The sequence below is a fragment of the Poecilia reticulata genome, chromosome 9 (genome assembly GCF_904066995.2).
Source record: "Poecilia reticulata chromosome 9, P_reticulata-male-v2, whole genome shotgun sequence".
In the NCBI taxonomy this organism is placed as follows: domain Eukaryota; kingdom Metazoa; phylum Chordata; class Actinopteri; order Cyprinodontiformes; family Poeciliidae; genus Poecilia; species Poecilia reticulata.
This window is the reverse complement of record NC_088838.1, coordinates 14,216,423-14,242,907: the sequence shown is the minus strand read 5'-3', so window position 1 is coordinate 14,242,907 and position 26,485 is coordinate 14,216,423. Positions and strand designations below refer to the sequence as shown.

General features: G+C 40.1%; 4 protein-coding genes across 10 annotated transcripts in view; 2 read left to right on the top strand and 2 right to left on the bottom strand.

Annotated features, from left to right (window-relative positions):
- Positions 1–196: 196 nt before the first annotated feature.
- Positions 197–4,740, top strand: lysmd3 (LysM, putative peptidoglycan-binding, domain containing 3). Of its 2 annotated transcripts, none has more exons than XM_081610576.1 (3): positions 197–301; positions 1,971–2,247; positions 3,232–4,740. In XM_081610576.1, the coding sequence occupies exons 2-3, from the start codon at positions 1,981–1,983 to the stop codon at positions 3,922–3,924; spliced, it is 960 nt and encodes a 319-aa protein (XP_081466702.1). In that variant the 5' UTR covers positions 197–301; positions 1,971–1,980; the 3' UTR covers positions 3,925–4,740. The 2 variants fall into 2 exon arrangements, with proteins under 2 accessions (XP_081466702.1, XP_008417165.2); XM_008418943.3 differs by having other exon boundaries at positions 245–377.
- On the bottom strand, positions 4,602–13,984 carry polr3g (polymerase (RNA) III (DNA directed) polypeptide G). 2 transcript variants are annotated; one of them, XM_081610578.1, is made up of 8 exons: positions 13,880–13,984; positions 7,867–7,998; positions 6,400–6,529; positions 5,823–5,888; positions 5,680–5,736; positions 5,523–5,590; positions 5,035–5,157; positions 4,602–4,957 (listed from the first exon to the last, which is right to left on the bottom strand). In XM_081610578.1, the coding sequence occupies exons 2-8, from the start codon at positions 7,975–7,977 to the stop codon at positions 4,868–4,870; spliced, it is 645 nt and encodes a 214-aa protein (XP_081466704.1). In that variant the 5' UTR covers positions 7,978–7,998; positions 13,880–13,984; the 3' UTR covers positions 4,602–4,867. The 2 variants fall into 2 exon arrangements, with proteins under 2 accessions (XP_081466704.1, XP_081466703.1); XM_081610577.1 differs by lacking the exon at positions 13,880–13,984 and adding an exon at positions 8,127–8,499.
- Positions 13,527–17,828, top strand: mblac2 (metallo-beta-lactamase domain containing 2). The gene is made up of 3 exons (XM_008418945.3): positions 13,527–14,161; positions 16,120–16,334; positions 17,131–17,828. The coding sequence occupies exons 1-3, from the start codon at positions 13,720–13,722 to the stop codon at positions 17,302–17,304; spliced, it is 831 nt and encodes a 276-aa protein (XP_008417167.1). The 5' UTR covers positions 13,527–13,719; the 3' UTR covers positions 17,305–17,828.
- A 930-nt stretch (positions 17,829–18,758) lies between these two features.
- Positions 18,759–26,485, bottom strand: part of rtkna (rhotekin a) — a 64,672-nt gene continuing 56,945 nt past the window's right edge. For 3 of the 5 annotated variants that reach the window (XM_008418946.3, XM_008418947.3, XM_008418948.3), the window contains exons 6-11: positions 26,332–26,426; positions 25,655–25,761; positions 25,395–25,526; positions 23,820–23,985; positions 23,619–23,723; positions 18,759–21,333 (exon numbers count right to left, since the gene is read on the bottom strand). In XM_008418946.3, coding sequence (XP_008417168.1) covers positions 20,612–21,333; positions 23,619–23,723; positions 23,820–23,985; positions 25,395–25,526; positions 25,655–25,761; positions 26,332–26,426 — 1,327 coding nt within the window. In that variant the 3' untranslated portion in view covers positions 18,759–20,611. Of the gene's footprint in view, positions 21,334–22,653; positions 23,017–23,618; positions 23,724–23,819; positions 23,986–25,394; positions 25,527–25,654; positions 25,762–26,331; positions 26,427–26,485 lie in introns of those variants that run through there. The other 2 variants (XM_081610574.1, XM_081610575.1) reach the window with 2 other exon arrangements.

Sequence of the window (26,485 nt, the reverse complement as noted above, 5' to 3'; positions counted from 1 at the left end):
AAAAATATATTTTGTGTGTGTGGGAGGGCTGGTATTAAATATAATCCCACGAATTATAATGATCAGCATGGTTGTGCATTTTCTTTCTCTTTACCCCTATCTAGTATCTTTGTAAAACCCTCTGAAATATATTTTACAAAGTCTAGTCCAGTCAAAATGGCAAACATTACTTTTGGCACCATCTCGTGGTAAAAATAGAGAACTGCGTTTAGGCGGCTATAGCGTCATTACGTAAATATTCTGTTGACGTGGCCTGAACATTGGAAAAAGCACCGTACGTAAGAAACCAACTAGCGTTAAGGTGAGACCGAAAATAATCCTGCGGAATTATGGGAATTACCGTGGACCATTAGCTATACTGGTTTCTCTTTAAACAGGTAAAGACAATTGTTAATTAATATCTGTAAACCTCATTCCAAATGTTGTTAAATAGCTACAAATCTTACTAACATCAACTAAATATTCCTATGTGGACGCGGGGCAGTACTAGCCTAGCTTAGCTTCAACTAACCGATCTCACTTCGCTTTCAAGGCAAAGAGGAAACAATTAATGTACACTGCGTTGTTGTCTTAAAAATTAACCCAGCAGGTAACTCAAATCTTTAGTTTTAACATTATGTTGTTCGTTTGTGTTTCATACCAATGTCTCCTGCTCAGTTAATTGACTCAAACTCAGTTTATTGGGATAAAATCGGTCATTGGCTCGTTCAACACGAAGTTAACATGAACTCTCTCATGTGGCGTTTACACAATAGCTGCGCTTATCACACCCATAAATGGCCGGTGAACTAAATGGAATTGTTTTGTGTAAATACATTTGAATTGTTTTTTTTTTTTTCTCCAGCTTTGTGTGGGATAACATGCTCCTCTTTTACTTAGCCTTGTAGTTGTTTTACTTGGAAGTGATTGTGCATATCAGATTGTGATATCAGGTGCAGTACGTCCAAAAGGACAGGCTCCTGATCTGATAAGATGTCAACCAACTGTGACTGATCGAAGTGTGCAGACTTAAATAGGCAAAGTGTTCTGGAATATCTACTCGTCTATTATCTTCTTTGGGCTGTCACAATTCAAAAGAATATGGTGAGCGGCTTTACTATCCTCTAATTTTGTATTTTTAGAGAGGAGACTTACCAATATGGTCTTGAATTGTCATAAAAGTTATATAAACTGGCTTTTAGTGTTGTGATATATCAGTAAAATGAAATCCATTTAGGAATATAAACTCATAAACATAAAAGTAACTTTATTTAGTGCAGTGTTTACATTTAAGTTTGCATTTGCAGCTGTTGCCTGGATCATAGGTTTGTGGTCTGCTCCCAATTTCTGTTTTTCAGAAACTTTTACCTGAGAACAAGTAGATTTTTTTTTTCCTACCTTCCCTGCCACAAGCAGCCATAATTATTTATTTTATGAGGAACGGAATCACATTACTGACCAGCATGACTATTTCAACTTAAAGAAGTTAAGAGACACAATAGCTCTTACCTGTCCGACACCAGACTATTTTACCTGTTTCCTGTGCTTTTTGTGCCCAGCCTTTTTGGACATGATCTAGTTAGGACCAGGTTTTAAATGATCCGTAGACAACACCTCTATAGCCGATAACGACATACTTTTGTTTCCATAAATGCATGAATGAATAAATCTGGGTGTCAGATTTATTCAATATTATGAGCTTACATCAGAGTTTTCCATCGTTATGGGTTCTTTTGATTAAAGGACATTAAAATATTTCTATGTTATGCTATATAGGTCCTAACTTTCATGTATTGGTAAAAATGTTTTGTAATATCTGTTGAATTGTTTTTGCCCAAATGTGCCTGTGCATGCTGTGTGAACAAATAACTTTTTTGTGATTTTAAGATTCTTTTAATCCATCACCTTAACTAAAGCAGCGTTAGTGAACCATCGAGGTATGTATTAACTAAATATGTATAGAAGTAAAGCGTCTGCGCTCTTTTTCTCAGAGTGAGGAAAATGTCCAGTAGAAGTCAACACTATGGGTTCCAGTCAGCCACCATGGTGCAGCCGGCCAATGGCGGCCATGCCTACCTGTTTGGGACCAACGGCTCAGAAAATGACCTGTCAGAGGAAGATGGAGAAAGCTTTGAGCTCCGATCACGGGGTAAGGAGAGGCTGCGGAAGAGCACGTCCAAGGAGCGACTGGATGACATCGTCTACCTTAGCAGAGACGTCCAGGAGGGCGACACCCTTAACAGCATTGCCGTGCAGTACCACTGCTCAGTATGTCTTCTTTTTTTGTATTTTTTTTTACCAATTTTTAAGCACAGAACTGTCCTCTCCCTCTCGATTTGTAGCAAAATGTGACAGTTACTAGTTGAGTTCAGACTTAGAATATCTAATTCTCAGAATGTTTTTGAAAGCAATATGGGATCATAGTCTCTCTCTAATCTCAGAGTGAAGCTTACTTTTATTTTGTTTTGAAGAGATGAAGAAGTGTGACGCTCTGGCTTTACACCAACTGCGTTGGGTTTGCTATGCATGGCTAAATTTGCAAAACTGCAGCTACATGTTTGTACTCGGCATCACTCACCTTGTTCCAGTTTAATCAACAGTCTCAAGTAGAAAATGTTTTGTGTAATTCATGGCTGATTCCATCCAAAATGAAACTAGTTACTCACTTAACTGAAAGAAAATTCCAAATGTAAAAAGAACTGAAAAGGGTGTTTTTACTGAGCTCAGTGTTTTCGGCAAATATTAAGCTACAATTTTTTATATTATTTCAAGATAGAAACTACACTATAAACCACACAGAGAGCCTTGAGTTTCTCGTGCAGTCCCTTATGTATTGTCTTGCGAGCCAAAATAAAAATGATGATGTTCTGGAAATGCGGCGCTGTTTGTGTAAAAGCCTGCCTCAGACATTGCAATTATGTCCTGGAAGCTTGCAACCATCCGAGTACAGAAGTATTGGATAATTTTGTAGCATAAGCAAAGCAGATGTGTGGGCAAGAGCCTGACCAGCATGATGGGGGGGAGGGAATAAGGAAAAAGAACCTTGTTTAAATATTTGCTCTTCGATTTCAATAGATTTAGCCTGTTCTCAAAAAGGAATTATGCTGATAAGAGCAGGAAGCTGCTACCAAAGTGTTAGGTAGTTTTTGGCGTCAAATATTTTCTCCTGTATATGACTGTTTACATATTTTAAAAAACATTACTAACTCAATGTGGAGTATAAGATGCCATTAAATGATTGTTGTTTTGTAGGTGGCGGACATCAAACGAGCCAACAACCTCCTGACAGAACAGGACTTCTTCGCTCTGCGTTCTATAAAAATTCCCGTGAGGCGTTTCAGTGTGCTCACAGAGACTCACAACGCCGGTCCTCCCAAACCCGTCTCGCCCACCGGGGTCCGGCGGGTCGCCCAGGTTTCACCCGACGCGCCTCTCCCCACAGAGTCCTCCACGGACTCCTGTTCTTCCACAGATAGTGTTGAAGGATTCCTCCTGGAGAAAGACAAGGACATTGAGCAGCTGGTGAAATCCACGGGCCCGTCCCGGAGCAGCCTCAGCGAGGTCGTGTCGTCCTTGACCCTGCAGCAGCCGCTGCTGGGGGAGCCAGAGTACAAACCAGCGCAGAGAAAGGACCCGTACTACGGCGCGGACTGGGGCATGAGATGGTGGACGGCCGTGGCCATCATGCTGTTTGTCGGCATCATCACACCCGTGTTTTATCTGCTCTACTATGAGGTTTTAGTGAAAGCCGAGGTTAGCCATCACGGCACGCCTGGCCAGACCAATGGCGACGGGCAACCGGAACAGGTGGCAAGTAAAACTTTGGACGTTCACAGCAAAGACGGAGATCCTGTGGAGGGACATAAACAGGGCGCCCAAGTAAACCCACTGGGAGGCGGTGCAGATGAGGCCAATGTTGTCAAGTCATTGCCTGAGGAAACATAGCAGAACTGTGATTCCCACACGTCATAAACTAAGTGAATTAATATTTTTCTCCATTTTCAAAAGGTCTTATATTGATTAAAATAGTTTAGTAGGATTTGCTGGGATGAACTGAAAACAGTAAAGGCTGGTAAACGGGTAGTGTTGCAATAATTTTTGTTTCAGCCTATTCGTTTAGATGCTTTTGAAACTAGGAGCATTGAAGGGCTGAAACTAACCTCACATTGGAGTGGTAGGTCAGCTGTTGTACCCAGTGTGAATTACATGTTTTTCTTTGTAATTTATACTGGTGCATTTAAGCCAGCTGTAAAGGAATATATATTTTAAAGAAATTAGATGCATTGTTTTCCTTATATTTATTCCATGATAAATCAGTGGTTGTATCGTCAAACGTTGATGTATTGCAACATTTTTTATTTTATTTTTTTTTCCCCAAAACAAAGTTGGAACTAAACCACTTAATGTTTTGCAGAGGTAGACTGCTTCCACTGTGGTTGATTAGGATTAATTTATTGTGAAAGCAGCTTTAGTTTTACTATCAGTATTGAAATTCCAGTTGAAATCTTGATTCTTTTGCTAGTTTTTTTTGCTAGCTGTCGAGAACCATCCCATAGTTCCCATTGAAAACTGGAGCTTGTCGGGAACATGTTTTGACTTGTAACCATGTGAACTTTTAGACCTTAGCTTTATAGCCCTTTTATTTCATCACAGTGTTATCTTGATTTTCTTTGACAAAGCATAATTGAAAAAAAATGACAGTATGTGCCTTCAATCTGTGGTCCAGCTTGGAAAATAAATAAATATATTTTCAATACATTATTTCCTTCTGAAAAATTTCACACATTCTTATTTACAATGTTGTTCAAAGAAAATCTGTAGCACAAAATAAAGTACCGCTTTGCGAAAATATGTTAACTTAAATGTCTGCGTGGGAGGCCCCGTCGCTTCAGTATGTCGCTTCTCCATCCATGTTGTCGTCGCTGTCGGGAGCAAAATCTTCGCCGTTGTCAAAATAGCTCTCGATGTAGTCGTTGTCCTACACGGAGGCAAACGCAACGGTAAACTCGGGAGTTGCATGAAGTAAAATGTTTTTCAAATTAGCTCTTTGTTTACCTCTTCGATGTCTTCTTCCTCGTGTTCTTCCTCCTCCATTTCTTCCTCGTCCTCGTTTTTCGTTTTCTTCTCTGGCTCGTCGTCTGACTTTTCAGCATTCCCGTCATCTTTCTTTTCCAGTTCCTGTCATGTCAACGCACCTGACTGAGACTCAAGAATATCTTTCTTTTTTTTTCCAAAAGTAATCTTTTTCACTTTCTTTTACATTGTAGCTGCAAACTTCAATGCCTCCCCGGGATTTTCTGTGTTAAATCGACACGATGTGGTGCATTATGTAGAAGCTAATATGCGGGTTTAAAACAGTTTATAACATAAATAACTTTAAAGTGTGACATACAAATTTGCTATGATGCCTTTTATCTATATTATAAAAACAGTGGAACATATAAACTGTGAAACTTTCCATTTTTTTTTTAGCTTTTTTTGTGAACACTGCGCAAATTCAGAGCCCACAAAAAAGGTACACATAAGGAAAAGAAGAAACTCACATCTAATTTGCTCAGAACATCTGCTGCCTCTTTGCTTGAACCTTTTCCACTCTTCTTATTCTTAGTGACTGAAATAGTGAAATGTATAAAAAGACGTCCATGTTATAGTCGCTAAGTCAAATCTGTTACACACACACACACGACGGCTTTAACGTACCTTTTGTTCGAGGTTTTTTTGTTCGGGGCATCAGTTCTTTTGGAAAAAGGTTCCAGTCTAAGACACCAAGAAAGATAAATGCATTTATTTTTTTATTTTTCATTTCTGGTCATTTTTTTGGCTTTGTGGTGTTATATACTAACCTGGAGTCCATGTCTCATCATCCATCTGCCTCTGCTTCAGGTATCTCTCTGTGTATTTCTCCATGTCTGTTTTACAAAAACAAGAGTAACCTCAATTTGTCTTGAGATAACTGCAAAGTCATACCAATGCATCTGAAGTGTTTTCAACACAATTATCGATCCTTGGCCATTAGGCCTGTCATTTAAAAAGTCGGCAGCATTTCTTACTGTTGCATTTTCAGTTCCTGTTCGCAACGCTTCACTTGTGGAAAAAGTGAGGCCATGAGGCTTTATGAGCTCAATTCACCTGATAACACTTAGAAATAAAACACTGAACAACTGAACTACTTGCTCAAAACAGTAACTGTGAAATTCTTGCAACGATAAACCAAAGAAATCTGATTAAAACTGCAAGCTGAGATGGCAGCCATAACTCAATGCTGCCAGAATTATGCTCTTCCCCTTTTCCTTGATGTGACCCATATTAAATGTCTTGGGCCATAAAAGCTGCATTAGCTTCCTTTCCAGCAGTCCAAATTGTTTTCCTACAGAAATTCTCAGAGACGTCAGGTCCCTAATGGACCACTCTGCTCCTCACCTGCTCTGCTGGACTGTGCTTTGATATTGTGAGGCAGCCGCTGCATCGCGCCTCTCATTTCCTGCTTCAGGGCCAGCATGTAGTCTTCGTCTTCACCGACTTTCAGTGGAACTGGTTTAAAGTCTGTGTTCTGTAGAATTTGAGATATTTTCTTATGATGAAAACATAACTAGGTACAGACATTTCAGAAAACATTGCAACATGACTTTGTTGAGATGCGTCACGAAAACAGCAAAAAAGTGAAATGACCTTTTAGCCTTTGAGACAGCTTGATTTTTTTTTTATTGATTATTAATTATGCTTACAAGTTTTACAAGGAAGTTGACATTTTCAAGTTTGCAGTTGGAAATATTAGCAAAAAGATCTTCAGGAATCCAAATTCCAAATGGGAATATCGGGATTTTCACCATCAACTTAGGTCTTAAAATACAACGTCAAAAGTTTGGCATTTCCTGTAAAAATGCAGTGTGAATGCTATCTTGGTATGCTATAAGCTGAATATTTTTTGTGAAAATTTCAGAAGCATTCGAAGACAACTGTAGAAGATATGCAGAAATGTAACAAACAGCCAGAAGTAGCAGAATAAATAAAAAGCCTTCAAAACGCAAAGGGAAAAACTGTAGAAGAGGAGTGAAAACTTTCAGTTAATGCAGAAATTACACCCAGAGTATTAGAAATTCATGCAGAACACGGTTCACAAAGTTCAACTGTAAGATTGCAGCAGTGTATAAGCTAAAACGAGCTAAAAAGCTAGAGCTAGCTAAAATACTAATGATAGCCTCTAGTTTAGGACTAGCACCTTGATCTACAGTAACATACTATGTTACTGTAGATAACATAGTTATCTACTGTAACATAGATAACTATGTTATCTATGTTACTGCTAGTGTGAAGAAAAAAAAAACATGTAAAAGATAAAATTAGCTAAAAAGTTACAAGATTGGAAGGAGGGTTGAATAGAATTTGTCAGAATGTCCAATGATTGATACATGTAAAAAAGTGTAATCATCTATTTAACTGAAAATTAGGTGAAAAATCAATTCTTTGTAGAGTCCAAAGCCCCAGGTTTATGCATAACTATCAATCTTTTGGGGAAAACATAGGGGCTGATTTAATTCAGTTAAGAAATACAGGCTTAAAAAATATCCAAGCTATGAGCAATAAACTATATTTAAGTCAAATGCCAATATCCTTTTTCCACAAATTGTTTATATTGTTTTAACAGAACTATGGAAAATTTCCTTTTACTATCTTCAGTGTTTATAGACTGACATAAACAGAGGATTACGTCCCACTCTTTGGAAATACAATTTTGGATGTTTAACAGTGAAATAAAAACTGACAGGTTATCCTGGGCTCCTGGTATGTCTCTGTAAGAGTGTGTGCGTGTGTGTGTGTGTGTGTGTGTGTGTGTGTGTGTGTGTGTGTGTGTGTGTGTGTGTGTGTGTGTGTGTGTGTGTTTCTTACTGGATACAGCGGGCTGGGCCCCACCCTGGCCTCTGGCATGCTGCCTCTGCCGATGCCCAGAGCCTCTATGTTGAAGGTAAAAGCACCAATCCCACGACCCTTGCCTGCCATGGCTGCAGGTCTGTCCTGTACCTGCAACACGTCAATAGTCAACTTCATCGAACACGTGTTCACACAACTCAGTAATTTCATCATCAATGCAGCATTAGTCAGCACATAGCGTACAACATCAGATGAATACATTCAGTTTTAATACTCACTTTGACAGTGTTATTAGAGAACTCCTTGAATGCAGAATTACAAACTAGACGTCTGTTCCACGGATATAAACGGCATTTATCTGCTACTGAGTCTCCTCCACGTTTTCAGTCCTGGTTTGTCGTCAGCATTTAGCTTGTCTGAGTAGTCTCTCGTTCTAGACAATTAATCTGGTGAAAATAATATGAGAACTACCTCTTAGTGAGGTTTATATTACTTTAACGTGTACCGGTCTTGTGAGAAATTCTGTTCCCCTGAGAAAATCTGTTCCCCCTGTGTCGGGAGCGCGCATTGCAGCCAGAGAAGTGGATCCGGCGGATCTGACCATATTTACGGCGCTTCTGATCGATTTCTCGGTAAAACCACTCATATGATCACGTCACTTTTGTAACTTTCAGTTTAATCGGCAGCTATCAAAATAAAAATACATACATACATAAACGTGGTCTTGTGTGGAGGTCTTTTTACGCTGTTTTGTGTTATTTTAAACGCGAAGTGAATCGATCTTTTCTCAGCTTTTGTCTCGTAAGCCTGACAAATAAAAGTCAGTCAACAAACACAGGTTTCCAACACGTTGTGTGCATTTATAATTTTTCATTTCTCATAAAGGAGGAGGAGGGAAGCTGGCCGATAGCAGGGCAAAAAAATAAAGACTTCCTGAAAAGATCAGAGTGTAAACTTTTTGGTAAATCCCGTTCTAATGTAAAATATGACATTACTGGATTAAGGAAATGTCTAGTATGGTATCACACATAATATTTTTTGAGAATTTGGAAACAGGTGCTTTTTATTTCACAAAGGCATTGGAGGAGAAGAGGAGAGGATGGATATTTCAGCTGCCTGAAATAATGTGTTCGCCCTCTATAAAATGGAAAAAAATTAATTTACCTGCAAGTCTTTTGCTGTATTCATTCCTCTTATGATCAATAAGAAATCCTGCAAGTTTGAAAACATTTGCTCTTTTTTTGCCAAAGTTAGGATGGGGGAACAAAATATCTTAAGCGCCTGATAAAATCTGTTCCCCCTCTCTAAAATGGAAACCAATTAATTTAACTGAAAGTCTTTTACTGTGTTCATTCCTCTTAACAATAATTCCTGTGATTTTCATAACATTTGCTCTTTTTTGACAAAGTTAGGATGGGGGAACAAAATATTTTAAGCACCTGATAAAATCTGTTCCCCCCTTAAAATGGAAACAAATTAATTTAACTGAAAAGTCTTTTACTGTGTTCATTCCTCTTTATATCAACAATAATTCCTGTGATTTTCATAACATTTGCTCTTTATTTGACAAAGTTAGGATGGGGGAGCAAAATATCTTAAGCACCTGATAAAATCTGTTCCCCCCCTTAAAATGGAAACAAATTAATTTACCTGCCAAGTCTTTTACTGTGTTCATTCCTCTTTATATCAACAATAATTCCTGTGATTTTCATAACATTTGCTCTTTTTTTGACAAAGTCAGGATGGGGGAACAAAATATCTTAAGCGCCTGATAAAATCTGTTCCCCCTCTCTAAAATGGAAACAAATTAATTTAACTGAAAAGTCTTTTACTGTGTTCATTCCTCTTATCATCAACAATAATTCCTGTGATTTTCATAACATTTGCTCTTTTATTGACAAAGTTAGGATGGGGGAACAAAATATCTTAAGAGCCTGATAAAATCTGTTCCCCCTCTCTAAAATGGAAACAACATAATTTACCTGAAAAGTCTTTTACTGTGTTCATTCCCCTTATAATCAATAAGAAATCCTGTGATTTTCATAACATTTGCTCTTTTTTTGCCAAAGTTAGGATGGGGGAACAAAATATCTTAAGGGCCTGATAAAATCTGTTCCCCCTCTCTAAAATGGAAACAAATTAATTTACCTGAAAAGTCTTTTACTGTGTTCATTCCTCTTATCATCAACAATAATTCCTGTGATTTTCATAACATTTGCTCTTTTTTTGCCAAAGTTTGGATGGGGGAACAAAATATCTTAAGCGCCTGATAAAATCTGTTCCCCCTCTCTAAAATGGAAACACATTAATTTACCTGAAAAGTCTTTTACTGTATTCATTCCCCTTATAATCAATAAGAAATCCTGTGATTTTCATAACATTTGCTCTTTTTTTGCCAAAGTTAGGACGGGGGAACAAAATATCTTAAGGGCCTGATAAAATCTGTTCCCCCTCTCTAAAATGGAAACAAATTAATTTACCTGAAAAGTCTTTTACTGTGTTCATTCCCCGTATGATCAACAATAATTCCTGTGATTTTCATAACAATTGCTCTTTTTTTGACAAAGGTAGGATGGGGGAACAAAATATTTTAAGCTCCTGATAAAATCTGTTCCCCCTCTCTAAAATGGAAAACAAAGAATTTACCTGCAAGTCTTTTACTGTTTTCATTCCTCTTATTAGCAACAATATTTCCTGTGATTTTCATAACATTTGCTCTTTAAAATAAAGTGTTAAAGCGGGGGAACCGTTTATTTTAAATGTCTGTAATGATCCATTCTCCCCGTAACATTGGAATAAATAAATACATTCTATTAATTCTTTATTATTTTTCCATATAAAGTTTGAAGTCCAAAATGGTTTAAATAAATATGACTGTTTCACAATCTTTATTAAATGTATTTTATGTTTAAATATTTATCAACAAATTTAGGAATTTTTTTTCTGATATTGCATCTAACAAAGTACATTACAATATAAAGACATACGGTGTTTTCTGGAAAGTCAAAAATCACGTGACACTATTCCTTCAATCAATTATGGAAATATCCATGTCCGCTCGGTGTTTGGCAGGTTATCACTTTTTGCTTTATGTTAAGAAAAATATTTTATTAATATAAGGTAGCTATGGAAAGATGATTTAAATCAGACAATGAAGTGCAAATATTTTAAAAACACAGTAAAAGACTTTGCAGGTAAATTAATTTGTTTCCATTTTAGAGAGGGGGAACAGATTTTATCAGGCCCTTAAGATATTTTGTTCCCCGTCCTAACTTTGGCAAAAAAAGAGCAAATGTTATGAAAATCACAGGATATCTTATTGATTAGAAGGGGAATGAACACAGTAAAAGACTTTTCAGGTAAATTAATGTGTTTCCATTTTAGAGAGGGGGAACAGATTTTATCAGGCGCTTAAGATATTTTGTTCCCCCATCCTAACTTTGTCAACAAAAGAGCAAATGTTTTCAAACTTGCAGGATTTATTATTGATCATAAGGGGAATGAACACAGTAAAAGACTTTTCAGGTAAATTAATGTGTTTCCATTTTAGAGAGGGGGAACAGATTTTATCAGGCACTTAAGATATTTTGTTCCCCCATCCTAACTTTGGCAAAAAAAGAGCAAATGTTATGAAAATCACAGGAATTATTGTTGATGATAAGAGGAATGAACACAGTAAAAACTTTTCTGGTAAATTAATTTGTTTCCATTTTAAGGGGGGGAACAGATTTTATCAGGCTCTTAAGATATTTTGTTCCCCCATGCTAACTTTGTCAATAAAAGAGCAAATGTTATGAAAATCACAGGAATTATTATTGATGATAAGAGGAATGAACACAGTAAAAGACTTTTCAGGTAAATTAATTTGTTTCCATTTTAAGGGGGGGAACAGATTTTATCAGGCGCTTAAAATATTTTGTTCCCCCATGCTAACTTTGTCAATAAAAGAGCAAATGTTATGAAAATCACAGGAATTATTGTTGATGATAAGAGGAATGAACACAGTAAAAGACTTTTCAGGTAAATTAATTTGTTTCCATTTTAGAGAGGGGAACAGATTTTATCAGGCACTTAAGATATTTTGTTCCCCCATCCTAACTTTGGCAAAAGAGCAAATGTTTTCAAACTTGCAGGATTTCTTATTTATCATAAGGGGAATAAACACAGCAAAAGACTTGCAGGTAAATTAATTTGTTTCCATTTTATAGAGGGCGAACACATTATTTCAGGCAGCTGAAATATCCATCTTCTCCTCTTCCCCTCCAATACCTTTGTGAAATAAAAAGCACCTGTTTCCAAATTCTCAAAAAATATTATGTGTGATACCATACTAGACATTTCCTTAATCCAGTAATGTCATATTTTACATTACAACGGGATTTACCAAAACGTTTACACTCTGATCTTTTCAGGAAGTCTTTATTTTTTTGCCCTGCTATCGGCCAGCTTCCCTCCTCCTCCTTTATGAGAAATGAAAAATTATAAATGCATACAACGTGTTGGAAACCTGTGTTTGTTGACTGACTTTTATTTGTCAGGCTTACGAGACAAAAGCTGAAAAAAGATCGATTCACTTCGCGTTTAAAATAACACAAAACAGCGTAAAAAGACCTCCACACAAGACCTCGTTTATTTATGTATGTATTTTTATTTTGATAGCTGCCGATTAAACTGAAAGTTACAACAGTGACGTGATTATATGAGTAGTTTTACCGAGAAATCGATCAGAAGCGCCGTGAATATGGTCAGATCCGCCGGATCCACTTCTCTGGCTGCTATGCGCGCTCCCGACACAGGGGGAACAGATTTTCTCAGGGGAACAGAATTTCTCACAAGACCGGCGTGGCAACGTGTGCACACTGCGAAAACTACAGACATAATATAAGACACCGATGTGTCAGTCATGAACGAGCCGTCTTAGTCAGCCAACTCGTTCAATTGAACGATGGGATCAGATTCCCGTTTCAGAGCGTCTGGACATTTCCATTTATTTCCTGCCTGTGTACATGTTGCATACTGAATGCGCCTCTAGTTTAAGGTAAGTCAAACCATAATAAGTCCAAATAAATAGAAAGTCTGCAGCTTTTCTGTGTTTTACACATACAGAGTTGGACAATGAACTAGGGTTGATCTACACAACCTCCGACTTTCCTAGATTTGACTTTAAAACTCATTCCTGCTGTATTTTCAACTGGAAATTTGGAAAAAAGCTGATTTTTAAAAACAAAGGTTATACACTGTGCATCCTATAAAAGCAACAATTTTCTTTTGAAAACAGTATTAGCCTTATTTTGCAAGTGTATTGTGATCATTTTCCATTAGCTTTCAGAGCAACTAGCAATGTGGGATCTACTTTTGCAATAATAAAACCTATAAGTGACCGTCCAGACCAATAGACTATTTGAAAGTATTTTTGAAACTGATATCCGTTCATTTCTATTGCTGGCTCTAACAATATAAACTCCGAAATGTATATGATTGTTTTGTGGGCAAAAACAGAAAACATAAACATTTTGCATACTTTTACATGTTATAAGTAGAATTTAGCGAACATCCTAAAGAGCTTTGTGAGCAGGATCTTCAAAAGGAGTCGGAATTCCCATCACTATGACAGCGTGTGTAAATGTAGCTTTAACTTGTGTGACTCAATGGAAGGCGGGGTTTAACTACATCCAATGAGTATCCAGAGAAAGTATATCGTCATTCGCACATCTGACCAATGAGCATGCGCTTTCTTTCAACGGGTGTGTCTGTAGCAACCATCACATTAGCCTAAATGACAACATATCCCCGCCAGCTACGAGGCTGCTAACACCTCCCCTGACGGCACAATACCCGCTGAAGATAACCTGGACTACTGCATGACTGGGGATGTCTGCAGCCGACTGGTACGCCCACAAGTCGCTGGGAGACGGACTCTTCTGGATCCAGGAGCGATTTTACCAGTCGGAGAACCGAGCCAACATCTGGCTTCTCCGCGGCACCCACCAGGACGTGGTCATAGACACGGGTCTGGGCTTGAGGAGCTTACCTGAGTACATCGACGCCAACGGGCTGCTCGGGAAAGACCCGCAGAGGAAGAACCCGCTTCTGGCGATTGCCACCCACGCCCACTTCGACCACTCGGGGGGTCTGCATCAGTTCCAACAGGTGGGCGTCCACAGCGCGGAGGTCGATGCCCTGGCGAATGGGGACAACTTCGAGACGGTTACCTGGCTCAGCGACAGGGAGATTGCCGTGGCTCCCAGTCCGGGATGGAGGGCGAGACACTACAAAGTCAAGGCTGTGCAGCCCACACACATCCTGCAGGAGGGTGGGTAGGAGATGCTAAGCCTCGCGATGGGGGATGCGGATCTGAGATCAGACACCTGGAATGATGCATGCAGGGAAAAGCGTGGGCTTACCGGTATAAATAGCTGAAAAAGGCCTGCTTGAGTCACCGTAAAACTGGCAAAAGTCCAACATTGAATTGTTACATTTATCCATATGCACACCTGCACTAAACCTGGACAGAGTACCTGTATAGTATGTACAGTATATAATGCAGTATATACTACAGTATGCCTGTCTGAGGCAGCAGTGGGAAGGAGCATTATTACACAGCTTTATTACAACCAGTATCTGCATTAAAAACGAGTAAAAATATTATGGTAAACCGTAAAATGTCAATGCCATTTTTCAAAAATATGCAATCAGTTGGACAAGTGATTTATGAGCCTCCCAAGCAAGCCTACAGGGATCAGTCTTTTTTTTTTTTTTTGTTTCTAGCTGTTATCCCTTATCTACATATCTGTTCTATTTATAGCCAGTGTTGATCACTTTGATGTCTCTTCCAAGAATGGAAGCAAAGACTGGGCACACTTCCTGAATTCTGCTATTCAGGTTTGCTTTGTCGCAGCATCCACCAGCTTTAATTTACATTTGCACAAAGTAGATATCCAACATCAGCAATTAGTGAGCAGAATAAATCTGTGTAAGGTTCTGCACAAACAGGCGTACTGTTACAATATCACTGCCTTTGGTGGTCTTCCCTACAAGTAAATATTCTCTTGAAGGTTACTTCAGTTACATCTCATCACTGCCATTCTTTCATAGTATAGTTTCTGTACGGCCAGTAAATATTCAAAAATAATCCCTGCTGTGTCAGAGCCACTTGGTGCAGTGCAGTTGGTATATCTTATTGCATGGCATGCCAGCCTCACCCTTTGTCAAACTGTGTAAGTCATACCTGGTTTGGATGAAATCGATGCCAAACAGAAGGCTTCAGACTCTGGACAAGATAAGAGCTGGAGGGGACATGAGGGTCAGGCATGTTTTAATTTAGTCTGAATATACAAGGCCTGTTACACAATATGTTCATACCACCTTGAACTCCTTTAACATTTACAACCATTAACCCTCTTGTATTTTAGTGAGAATGCAGTGGTTTAGATCAGCATGTGAACTTTCAGTTTCTTTATAATTTTGACCAAAATGAACTTTAAAAATTATATTTAAATAGCATGCTTGTATGACTGTCCAATGATTTGTTTCACGTACACTGAAGCCCCATCTTAAACAAAACAGGGTTGGGTTGCCTATGTGTGTGTAAGTGTGCTCAACACTGCAAAAGACAATATTAAAAAAAAGACAGTTGGCCTGCATTTGTATAGTGGTTTATAAAGACGTTCTCCAAAAACCCAACAGAAAATTAACATTGCTTGAAAAAAGGAAGCAGATAAGTGGATTTGCCAACATCCTCTTATGTTTTGATTTCTTATGTCTTTTCAGTAGCCTGCACAATTCTGTTTTATTCAGTAGTAAAAACAAATTTCATTATCAATGTACCTTTTGTGGCTCTAGATAGATTTTAATTAGAAAAGAAAGGGGTGAAAATGGCTCTTTGAATCAGAAATCTTGCATAATCCTGGTTTGGATCAAATCACGCTCGTGTGTTTGAATAGACAGGTCAAAGTCCAGACCGACTAAATCTAAAAGTGCGCTGGCAAAACGTTCAGTCTCTAGATTTTGAATTCAAGTGCTTGTTGCATTTATTTTTAGATTTTTATATAAATTTGGAAACTCTGTATCATTTTTATTGCACTTCACAATGACGCACCGCTTTCTGTGAATCTGTCACAACGACATGCATTGAAACTTGTCTGTAATGTGACAAAGTTCAAGGGGCATCAATACCCTTTGAGTTGTAAGCTGCTCCTACTGTACCTACTGTAGAGTTATGCCTGTGCGTCAATAACTTGAGCATTTCTCTCTCCTCCTCCTCCTGTCTAGGCGATGTTATTAACCTTGGTGACAGACAGCTGACGGTGCTTCACATGCCGGGTCACTCTCGGGGCAGCATCTGCCTCCACGACCGCGACAATAAGCTGCTGTTCAGCGGAGACGTTGTGTACGACGGCGCCATGATTGACTGGCTGCCCTACAGCCAGGTCAGCGATTATATCAGCAGCTGCGAGCGTCTCATTGGGCTGGTGGACAGCGAGCAGGTAACGCTAAAACACACCGTGTCTTGTTTTTGTGTTTACATGCCAGCAGATGCACATTTAAAGTAGGGCTGTAGTGATACAATAATCTCACAATATGATGCGATACACGATATTCTGCTCACAATACGATATATATTGCGATATTCAGCAAATGATACAATTCAATACACTTTTGCGATTTTCTGAAAGATTTTAGAGGGACAGAGTGATTGTGGTGACATTTTGTGACCGTTATAGAGTTGGACTGAATTAATTTAACTGAAAACTGATTAAAAGCACCAACTACACAATACCTGGCTCTGGTTGGACATGGAGACAGACTTAAAGTGGACAGCTGGACAAAATGAATCAAAGAAGTGGTGAGAAAACATGTTTCTTTTAATTGAAACAATACAAACTGTAACTTGCATGCTTTTGTAAAGTAAATAAAGTGCACCAAGTACCCTGCTCTGAATAGTTTGATACCTTTTTAACCTTGACACTTAACATCTGAAGGAATCACTCTAAGCCTGATGACCTAATCACTCTCCCGGCAAAGCAAGCAGTGAGTGAGCAAGGTGACAGTTGGATGTTACGATACTTGCGGATGAATATCGATTTTTTCAGGAAAGAAAATATCAATATATATCGCAAAATCAATATTATTACACAGCCCTAATTTAAAGCTGCTTTGACAGTGATTCAAATTGAATTGCGCTAGTTAGTTCAGGAAGAAGATGCGTAATCCCTCCTAGAAGGGCTTTTAGTTTCACTCTATAAATTGTTCCTAAAGCTGAAAAACTGTTACATCCACCAGGTTGACCAAGTCCTCCCAGGACACTACAACACTTTCGGCGCGAAGCGGCTCCATCGACTCTCGTCCGCGTACATCAGCAGAGCCGGAACGTGCCCTGCAAAGTTCTCTACGCTTGTCTGGAGAACGCTGTCCGGTTGGGCTCTGCGGGCGTCCAACCCTCGCTGTGCCTGCTAATGCGACTGGACGGCGAAGGCTGTGGGGGGTGGGAAGCACAAGCGCACACAGAAAGACGCTCCAACGTAGAAGGACCTAAAATGATGAAACATGTAATTTAACAGAACTCATTTAATTGCCAAACTCTATATAAAATGTCTCACTTGAGTCAGCAGCTTCCTATGAAGTATACAATATAAAGTATTAAAGGTGTTATTCTGTAATGTATTGATCAGTATGTGAATGTTGGTGTTGATATGATTTTAGATGTGTTTTTTTTTAAATATATATATATATTTTAAGCAAATGTGAACTTATAATAGCACAACGATAGTACAGCTGTGCACTACAAACAGAAAACAGGGAGCTTTGGGTTTTTCTCTGTGACATTTCAGTCAGCATGGCCATAGCTTTCCTCTATGCAGTCTGCAGTGAAGACCCAGCAGTGACTACCTCCTATGTTTGTAATTGTGCTTTGTACTGTTGATTATTAATCTACGGCTTTGCTACGAAATCTCTGACAATAAAGTCTTTGCTCAGCCTGACTATATTAGTGGGTATCTACTGGGATTTGAAGCGCTGGAGTGAAATGAAGCATTGGACCAAACAACTGTTTGATGAAGTACTGAGGGCAACATTTCTGTGAAAAGCTCCCATAATAAGGATGACGCAGATAACTACAAAGGTTGGATTTGAATTTTAATGCCCACTGCATTGCTAAAATGTCCTCCAGTGTTGACCTTTTCTTTCCGTTTTTGACACATTACTACTTCAATCGCTAGCATATTTTATGATGTCCTGTGATTGATCAAAAGTTAAATTTGTTATTGTAGTCCACACCGCTACACAGTCCATTCTATAACCACCTTTTGCTTTAATTGCAGCCGTGGATCTTTTGGGGTATGCCTCTTCCAGCTTTGCAGACGTAGAAAATACCAGTACTTTTTTTTTTTTTTTTTGCAAAGCTATTGAATCTTAGATTGGCTAGAGAGCATTTGTGAACATAAAAACTTCTACTGATTCCCAAATGAAGTTCATTTTAGCACAAGTATGCTTTGACCTATACCACAGTATTGCATGGCTAATGTTGTGTAGAAAGGTCAGACCTACAGTACATTTTTCATGTTCTAATTTTGTTATTGTAAAGCGTCCAGATGCTTTTTGGCTAATTAGATTGATAGATTACACTTCACTTTACACTTTCCTGCTAAGTAATTATGGATGCATGAATAATTGGATGGTTAAACAGATAAATACTGTAGATGGATAGAACGGTGTTCTCTGAGAGGAGAACCGCTGCTCCAAACCTTCAACTCTTTTGCAACCTCCAGCATATGTTCAACCAAGATCCCTCTTTAATTAGCTTCATTTCCTTTTGACCATCCCTGCCAACGGAAACCGTTCCCACAGCAAGACGCTGCTACTACCATGCTTATGCATTTCTGAATGACAAATACAGATGCGTAAAGCCGGGGTAGTTTTAAAATTATAAACATTTATTTTAATTAACGTTATATTATTTAAATGTGACATTTCTCATTTTGTACTCAACCTTTTACAGATGCTTTATAGGCGGGACACACAAAACCTGCAAAAGAGGGAGACTCTTAACAGTGTTAATCGTTAACAAATAAAAATGTGCACATTACCTGTTAAGTTTCTGATCATCACACATCTGTACAGTTGCATTTATAAAATCAGCTATGTAACAAAATGACAGGGCGAGGTCTATCTGTTAACTTACAAAATAATTTACAGTAACAAATGCTTGCTCGACGTATATCAGTAAATATGAGCCCACAATGATTGACAAACGTGGAGAAAAAACAAAAAAACGGGATTCACCGACAGTCATAAACTCCCATTTGTAATTTGGTTAATTCAAAAGATGTAAAAACAAAAAGAAATGGTGAGAACAATTGCAGTTAAAAAAAATATAGGGGTGGAAATGTGACATGACGTCTGCACCTACAATCCCATAGCTGGTATGTAGAAGAAAAAGTTTCCAAAACGGAGCCGACATCTAAAAATTTTCATGTTTGATATTAATCGAGTCGTGGCTTATTTTGGATTTTCCCCTTAGACTCAACAGGCAGGAAGCGAAACACCGAAACCATGCAATACACTGCCAAGGTTCTGGTGCAGCATGACACCGAGTTTGGATTGGAGTTTTCTATTAATGCCTTACTTCGACTACAACCACTTGGTTCTGACGGCAGCCCTCCAGTGATGTGCAGATAAAGGTGAAACCCAAAGCAAAGAGTTAATTTTTTTCAATTCTGAAAATGTCAGTCAGAACCAGTACAGTAAATATAAACACCTGCATTTAACTTCCCCCAAATTCACCGTTAGTATGATCACAGGTAGTTCAACGTCTAACCAATAGAACAAAATGCTGCATAGTTGTTTTAAAAGACTCTTCTGGCGTGTAAATAAGTGAGTACACTGAAGCAGGAGTCACAGAACAGGCAACAAACATTAACCTCTCATCAACCTAAAAGAGCAGAATCGCTGCGGAGCAAAACTGCACAAACGGGGTATGTTGTTTAAAATCTCACGCCTTGTAGTCCCTGAATGACGAACTGTAGCTCCCACTGTATTTCTAAGGTCATTGCCCTGCTGAGAGGTAAGGTGAACCTCCACTTGAGTCTTTTTGCAGCCTGATATCCCTGCTAAAGAAAAATCTCCCCACACCAGGATGCTGCCACCACCCGTGTTTTACCATGTGTATCTGTTAATAAAATCATAAATATGTAAATCTTTCCTGTGAAGTGCTCTTTTGCTCCAAGTCACAGACCCCCCTGCAGCAGAAACACTTCACATTTTATAACATAATAAATTACATTCAGATAAAGTATGACTGGGACAACAAGATAGATTTTTACCTTAAAATGATGTTTCAGTGGAAGGTACGGATGAAAAAAGGGGGAAAAAATAACATATTTTCCAGTTTCAAGATCACATTAAGAGTTTGAACAGTGTGCAGCGTATCTAAGCAATTCTTTAGCTTTTTGTTTACTCTCTCCAAAGCAGCAGCATCAATGTAATTTCTGAAAGCAAACACATTGTCTCCCATCCTATAAACTGTGGGAACCCAGCAGCTCCTGCAGTGATTGTCACCATCTTCTGGGTTAAAACAACAACAACAACGACGAAAAAACTAATTTTCCAGTTTGACCCACGCAGGTCTTCTCTAAACCACCATTTCCTGTCAAAGGCAGCTGCACACATCCTTGAGTTTAGTTCACATAATAAGCCTGTTAATGTGTATGCTTAAACAAACAAGCAAAAAAAAAAAACAAAAACAAACGTCCATTAGGGAATAAGTTCACACCTGACTCTGCAGCCAGTTACGCGGATCGAGCCTGGCCCGTAGGTTTCTCAGGCTGCGTCGAGCCGGCGAGGGCCTGGAGAACGGACCGCCCTCTGACGACTCGGGGCTGTGGCTGCCCTCGCTGTTGCTGGAGCTGCTGCTGGAGGTGGAGCTGGAGCAGGACAGCGTGGTCTGCGTGCTGCGCTGCGACAGAGGTGAGCGGGAGGAGATGGGGTGAGGCGCGAGCAGAGACGAGGAAGGAGGCTGGCAGGAGCACTGGAGGGCCCCTCCGCCGCCGTACCCTCGCCCCCGGAGGGTGCTGAGCTTAGCGTCCAGAGAGAGAGTGCGCGGCCTCAGGCGGGACGGCGAGGAGGACAAAAGCGAGAAGCTCGACGACGGCTCGGGCCAGCCGTGGCGGTGGGAGCACGGGCTGGTGCTGCAGTGGCTGTCGCTGTCCGACGTCAGGCTCGCGTCAGAGGAGAGCAGACCCGGCTGTGGGCAGCGGTGCGGGCTCACGGGGCTCCGAGAGGGAAGGCGGTGAGGAGAGTGAGGGCTGTGGCCAGACAGGCGGGAGGTACACGGACGGACAGGGAAGCCGGTGCTTTTCGGACTGTTCTCCTCAAATACAGACATCCAGGTGGGAGAAGTGCCCAGCTGGCTGCGGAGCTCCAGCTCTTGCATTCTCCGGGCCAGGATGTCGGACACGGTGCTGCTGAGGTCATCGGATGACTCAATAACTGCAGAACAAAAGCAGCAAAATTAATCAAGACGCTGGGAAGTAGAGTTTTCAGGTTCCTCAACACGGCAACCACAAACGTCAAACGTGTTTATTGGAATTTTATGTGGATGGTTAACACAAAGTGTGTTGTGGATAATTGTATTCTGAGAATAAAGTCAAAATGCTGAGTTTAATGAGGTGTGTCCATTCTTCTTTCCAAAACAGCTTAAGCTCAGTCAGATAGGATGGAGAGATACATTTAGGTCTGAACTTTGACTGGACCATTCCAGCATGTGAATGTGCTGTGATCTAATTAATTCTACTCCAGCTGTCTGTATGTTTATGGTTGTATTTAGCTGCATCAATCATGTCAGCAACTCTACACACTGTTAATGGGAAGGCGCAATACAGCATGATGCTATCGCCACCATGTTACACTGAGATTAAATCAGGAAGGTGCTTTTAAGGCGATGTGCAGAGTCTCACCCCACATTGCAATTATCTGGATGCTGGCTGAACACAAACGTTGAAAAACACAAATTCATAGAAAAGATATGTCAGGATACTGAACTGCAGCCCAGGCATCTACAGCTCAATATTCAATTATCCACTTCAAATACCTTTTTTGTTTTGTTTTTGATTTTAATATTAATCAACTTTGAAAATCTTAATAAAACAGCTGCACATACATTTGAATTACATTCGGATCGACTCCATTTAGTAATTGGTGAAATTATACATTTCCATTTTTAAAAATAAAAGTAAATTTTAGTCTGAGACTTTTTATTTAAACTGTGTTTGGATGAAGAAGTAAAAAAAAAAAAACGGTGTAAGAAACCAGTCAAAGTTTTTGTTGTTTTTACAAAACAAAAGCTTTTTTTGGATTTTATTTCAAATTATGCAAAGTCATAAAGATTTTTTTTTTCTAATTAGTTTCTTACAGAAACACTGCTTTTAAAAAATGTTGTTCTGTTATTGTTTTGCATCATCATTACTTTGTCTGAGTGAAGTTGACCCTTATTGGACCCTCACCGGTGTTACTCTGGGTCTGATTAGCTAAATGCCACGAGAGACACTGAAGGAAACAAATTACTAATATGATATGACTCCTTTCAAATTCCAGAGTTAGTCTAGCTGGCTCCATATATGAACATTTAGAAAAGTGTTGTAAAAAACTATCTGCACATACTAAAAATACTCCAAAATTACAATTATTTTCATTTAAGTCGACAAAAATAAACTCTTTGTTGGAATTCTTCTAGGGTTTAAAACCTTAAGAGTCTGTAAAATAATGCTGAGCTTTGTAAAATCACACATTTTATATTCTTTTTTTCTCTCCCCATATCCCATCTACTAAGAAACTTAGTAAATAAATAAATCTTAAATAGCAAATAACTCCAAAAAATGTGACTCGGGTAAACTGCAGAAATAAAATTGTCAAAGTGACCGAATGTGAAACTTTGATGTTCCAAAAGCTTCAGCTTCAGGTAACAGGCATCCGATCGGTCAGAGCGCATGTTAACGCCAGATCTGAACGGAGCCTCATCGCATCCTTTTGAAGACGGCAACACAGTTTATGCAAAAACCCTGCAGCTGCTACTTCACCTGTCATTGTAATAGGACGAGAGCAGAGCACGAATCTCAGCAGACACAGCGTTATCCTGCAGCAGAAGACCCTCACAGGAGGGCGCTGAAAGAGGGGCTGCCAGGAGGGGGTTAAGAAAACCATGAGCAGGATTGGTAAGACAGGAAGAGTGGAGAGGACAGGAGGTGAGTAAGAGAGAGAATACAGGGTCAAAGTGTGTGGGTGGTTATGGAAAAAAATATTTTAAAAAACGGTCATTTATGTTTAAAAGTCAGGCAAGAAAAGAATGTGGAAAAATAAAATATGAATTAAGGATGATGTTTGAAATTGAAATTTGCAATAGAAGTGGATGAAAAATGGATAGAAGATAATATATATAAATAAGGAAGAACAGAAGAGTATAAACCAGAGGATCACAGAACGCAGGGAAGAGAGTGAAAGAGGAAACAAAAAGAAGACAGAGTGAGTCAGCACATCAGAGATAAGACCTCCTCGATCTACAGAACAGAGACGTAAAAGCAGAGTTAGAGCTACTGCAGAGGGAAAATCTAATCATGGCAGTGTGTTTCATGCACATCCACCCAGTAATTCAAGAACACACACAGTCACATGCAGTGCAGGCGCAGCGAGCGTTCTCTTTATTCTGTCTTTCTGGCATGAATTAAAACAAACTAAAACGAGCCCATTAGGCGACATCTCCAGGGCGGGTAAAGACTTACCCATTTCATGGTAAAGCGAGCCCTGCTTTGGTGTGACAGGAGCTGGCTTTCTTGGAGAGGGAAGTTCAATTTTCATTAAATCGTCGCAGCACTGCTTCCATTGACCTGTTTAGGGAGAAACAAAGACGTTAAAATCCTCCTCTCTTACTGCTTCTTTGACTCTCGTCAGGCGGCTTCTGTAAAGGTAAAATGTTCTCTTACTCATGTCGTAGAAATGCTGCCAGAAGGCCTCCATCCAGCTGTGCGTGTCCTCCCGGCTCTCTGTGTTCAGGGTGTGCGTGACTTCCTCCCCTCCGTATCGGTTGCTGATGCTGATGTTCTGACCCTTACCGTGGGGGTCCTTCTCTGACGCGCGTATCCTGGTCTCCTGGAACAAAAACGGCACTTGAAAAGGTCTGCCGCAAAGCGCCCGCAGACGGGGAGTTGGACAGCAGCGCTTCTGTTCTGATTAATCCAAATTACTTGTCACAGCAGCTGTTCATTACAGCGGTTGTAAATGGAAGTCCCCCATTGAAATTAAGCCCTCATTAATAAAGATAGCAATTAGTCCCATCAGCAATTATCCAACAAAAAGAGCAAACTCCCAATTCCCACATCCTCCGTCTGTCTGGTCCCCCCCCCCCGTTGTGCCCGTGACCACTAGATGGCAGTGTTGTGCCGTTTATCTTTTCGCAGCGCTTTGATTCCTTCTCTGCAGGAGAGCCAGAGGTTTGCTCAGACGTGGGCTGACCTTGCTTTGGGGCAGTTGTGTGCTGAGATTCAGACAGAAAAAGGGAAAAAGCCTGAGATGACTGAGTCACTGACACTTTGATCCTGGGAGAATTCTGAATCACAAATTGAATCATAAATTACATGATTCCCCATATTTGATGGAGATGGACATTTTTTTTCTTCAAGGGATTCCAAAGAGAGAAACGCAATAAACAGATGTAATTAGGGATGTTAAGCCTGCTTAATTAGTAAAGCTCTGTTTTCAGGCACCCTTAAAGGCATTGAGCGTTTCTGAGTGAGGCTCTGTTAAATTATTATGTAGATTAAGTAGGGACACGTCTTGTATTCTTGAACAATGATTACTTATTTACACGTGTTGGTGAATATTGTAACGACTTATAGATTACCACAAGAATAACAAATAGATATTGACTGGGTTGTTTTATTTTTCAGTTTTGCCATCTCAATCTGCTGCTTAACAGACATTGTAGCTTGCCAAGTGAAGTTTTTAAGACAGAGTTACCTTGATAAAAGTGGATCGTTTGTGCTCTTTTAGTTTTCACACCGTGATTCTCTTGTGTTCATTGCAACCAGGAATATTTCAGAATAGCCAAACGTTTACGTCTCGCAAGCCTCCCATCTCTGGGATTACCTGTTAGCCTCAGGACCAACTAATCAGGATTTTTTATTAAGTGAAGAGACAACTATAGTGGATATTTTACAACGTTCTAAATCCTTCTAAGCTCAGACTCTGAGAAACAGTCAGCTTGACCGCTTGACAGCTCAGCCGGGGCAGATAAGGGCTTCTTGCTCGAGGGAACACCAGTTACCAAATAAACAGCTACCTTCTTATTTATATTTAAGTACCAGGCTCTCCCGGTTGGGTTGGGATGTACTTGACAGGAGTCCAAAAACTTTACCGTCAATTCTGCTTGCGCCTTAGGTGTTGTGAAATAAAAACAAATAAAAATAAAGCTGTGGGTTCTGTGAGGTTGAATGTCGAACCTGTTATGTTCTCTCTTTTTAGATGTTCATAGCAAGCTCCTAAGCTGCTCATTAGCTCACCTTGTTGATGCCGATGGTCAGAGCAGGCTCCACATTGGCGTCCACATCCTCCTGTCGCTGGTAGCAGAAAAGGCTTGTTGCTTTTAGAACGGCGTAGACTTTTGTCCATGTCTTGGGATCACCTCCACACTGCTGCAAACACGAAGAGGGGCGGCGAGTTGAGCCAGAGACGAAGGGAGAAAAACGAAGGGAAAGCAAACAGAACCCTCTAAAGACGAGCTCAAATCAGTGTGCAAGCACAAACTACTGGCCCAACTTGCCTTAACTTTCAACCATCCAGCCATCATCTGCCGGGTCATGCAGTGCGGCTGAGCTGCGAGGCGGCAACACATGCTGCCGTAGAGAGGCAGCCAGTAGGAGCATTCCTCTGGAGGACAAGAGCATAAAGAATCAAAGTTAATCGCAATATTTTTCGACACTGCTTTCAAGCTTCGCATGCAAACAACTCAAATTTATTTGCATGCGCATAAAGAGGCGCTCTTCCAAGGCCCCACCCATGCATTAGCGCACAGAGAGAAGCACTTGGGATTAAAAGACAGGCAGCTGCTGAGGCTGCACATGAAATGCAGCTATGAAACTTTACAACGCGCTGAGGGGACCAATGAATAAAATACAAGAGCCAACGTCTGTCTCTGGGTCTGGGCCCTTGTTAGGCTCCATCATTTCAGTTTTACACAGCAGTAACCCCCCCAAGCCCACCACCCTCTTCCCCACTTGCAGAACTTTTATTTACAGCGACCTCATTGATGGTCACATGTCAGAAATCAACGCGGAGGAGCAGGTGGAGGAGGCACGCGGCGGTTAACGGAAAATGACGAGAGCGTGAGCAGGAGACAGGAGACGCAGACGAGTGGCAGCAGGACAAAGAGCAGACAGATGGCCGATATGGCGGCGGGAGAGCCGGCGAGGGCGCAGATTGATGGAGGCTGCCACTCACCGTTGCCTGAAATAGTGAGGTCATGCGTGCGAAAGCTGTCCTGGACGTGTGACAGCGACAGGGTGGTGTGAGCTAAGAGGTGGTACTTCGGGCCCCTGTCGACAACCAACAAAAGACGGACAAAACAGCATTTTTATATTATGTCGTACAAAAC

Coding starts and splice junctions, on each gene's coding strand:
- lysmd3 (XM_081610576.1), top strand. CDS start 1,981: ATGTCCAGTAGAAGTCAACACTATGGGTTCCAGTCAGCCACCATGGTG. Junction 2,248..3,231: donor CCGTGCAGTACCACTGCTCA/GTATGTCTTCTT, acceptor GTTGTTTTGTAG/GTGGCGGACATCAAACGAGC.
- polr3g (XM_081610578.1), bottom strand. CDS start 7,977: ATGGCAGGCAAGGGTCGTGGGATTGGTGCTTTTACCTTCAACATAGAG. Junction 6,530..7,866: donor GGCCCAGCCCGCTGTATCCA/GTAAGAAACACA, acceptor CAAATTCTACAG/AACACAGACTTTAAACCAGT. Junction 5,158..5,522: donor ATGTTCTGAGCAAATTAGAT/GTGAGTTTCTTC, acceptor TTGACATGACAG/GAACTGGAAAAGAAAGATGA.
- mblac2 (XM_008418945.3), top strand. CDS start 13,720: ATGTCTGCAGCCGACTGGTACGCCCACAAGTCGCTGGGAGACGGACTC. Junction 14,162..16,119: donor CACACACATCCTGCAGGAGG/GTGGGTAGGAGA, acceptor CCTCCTGTCTAG/GCGATGTTATTAACCTTGGT. Junction 16,335..17,130: donor GGCTGGTGGACAGCGAGCAG/GTAACGCTAAAA, acceptor TACATCCACCAG/GTTGACCAAGTCCTCCCAGG.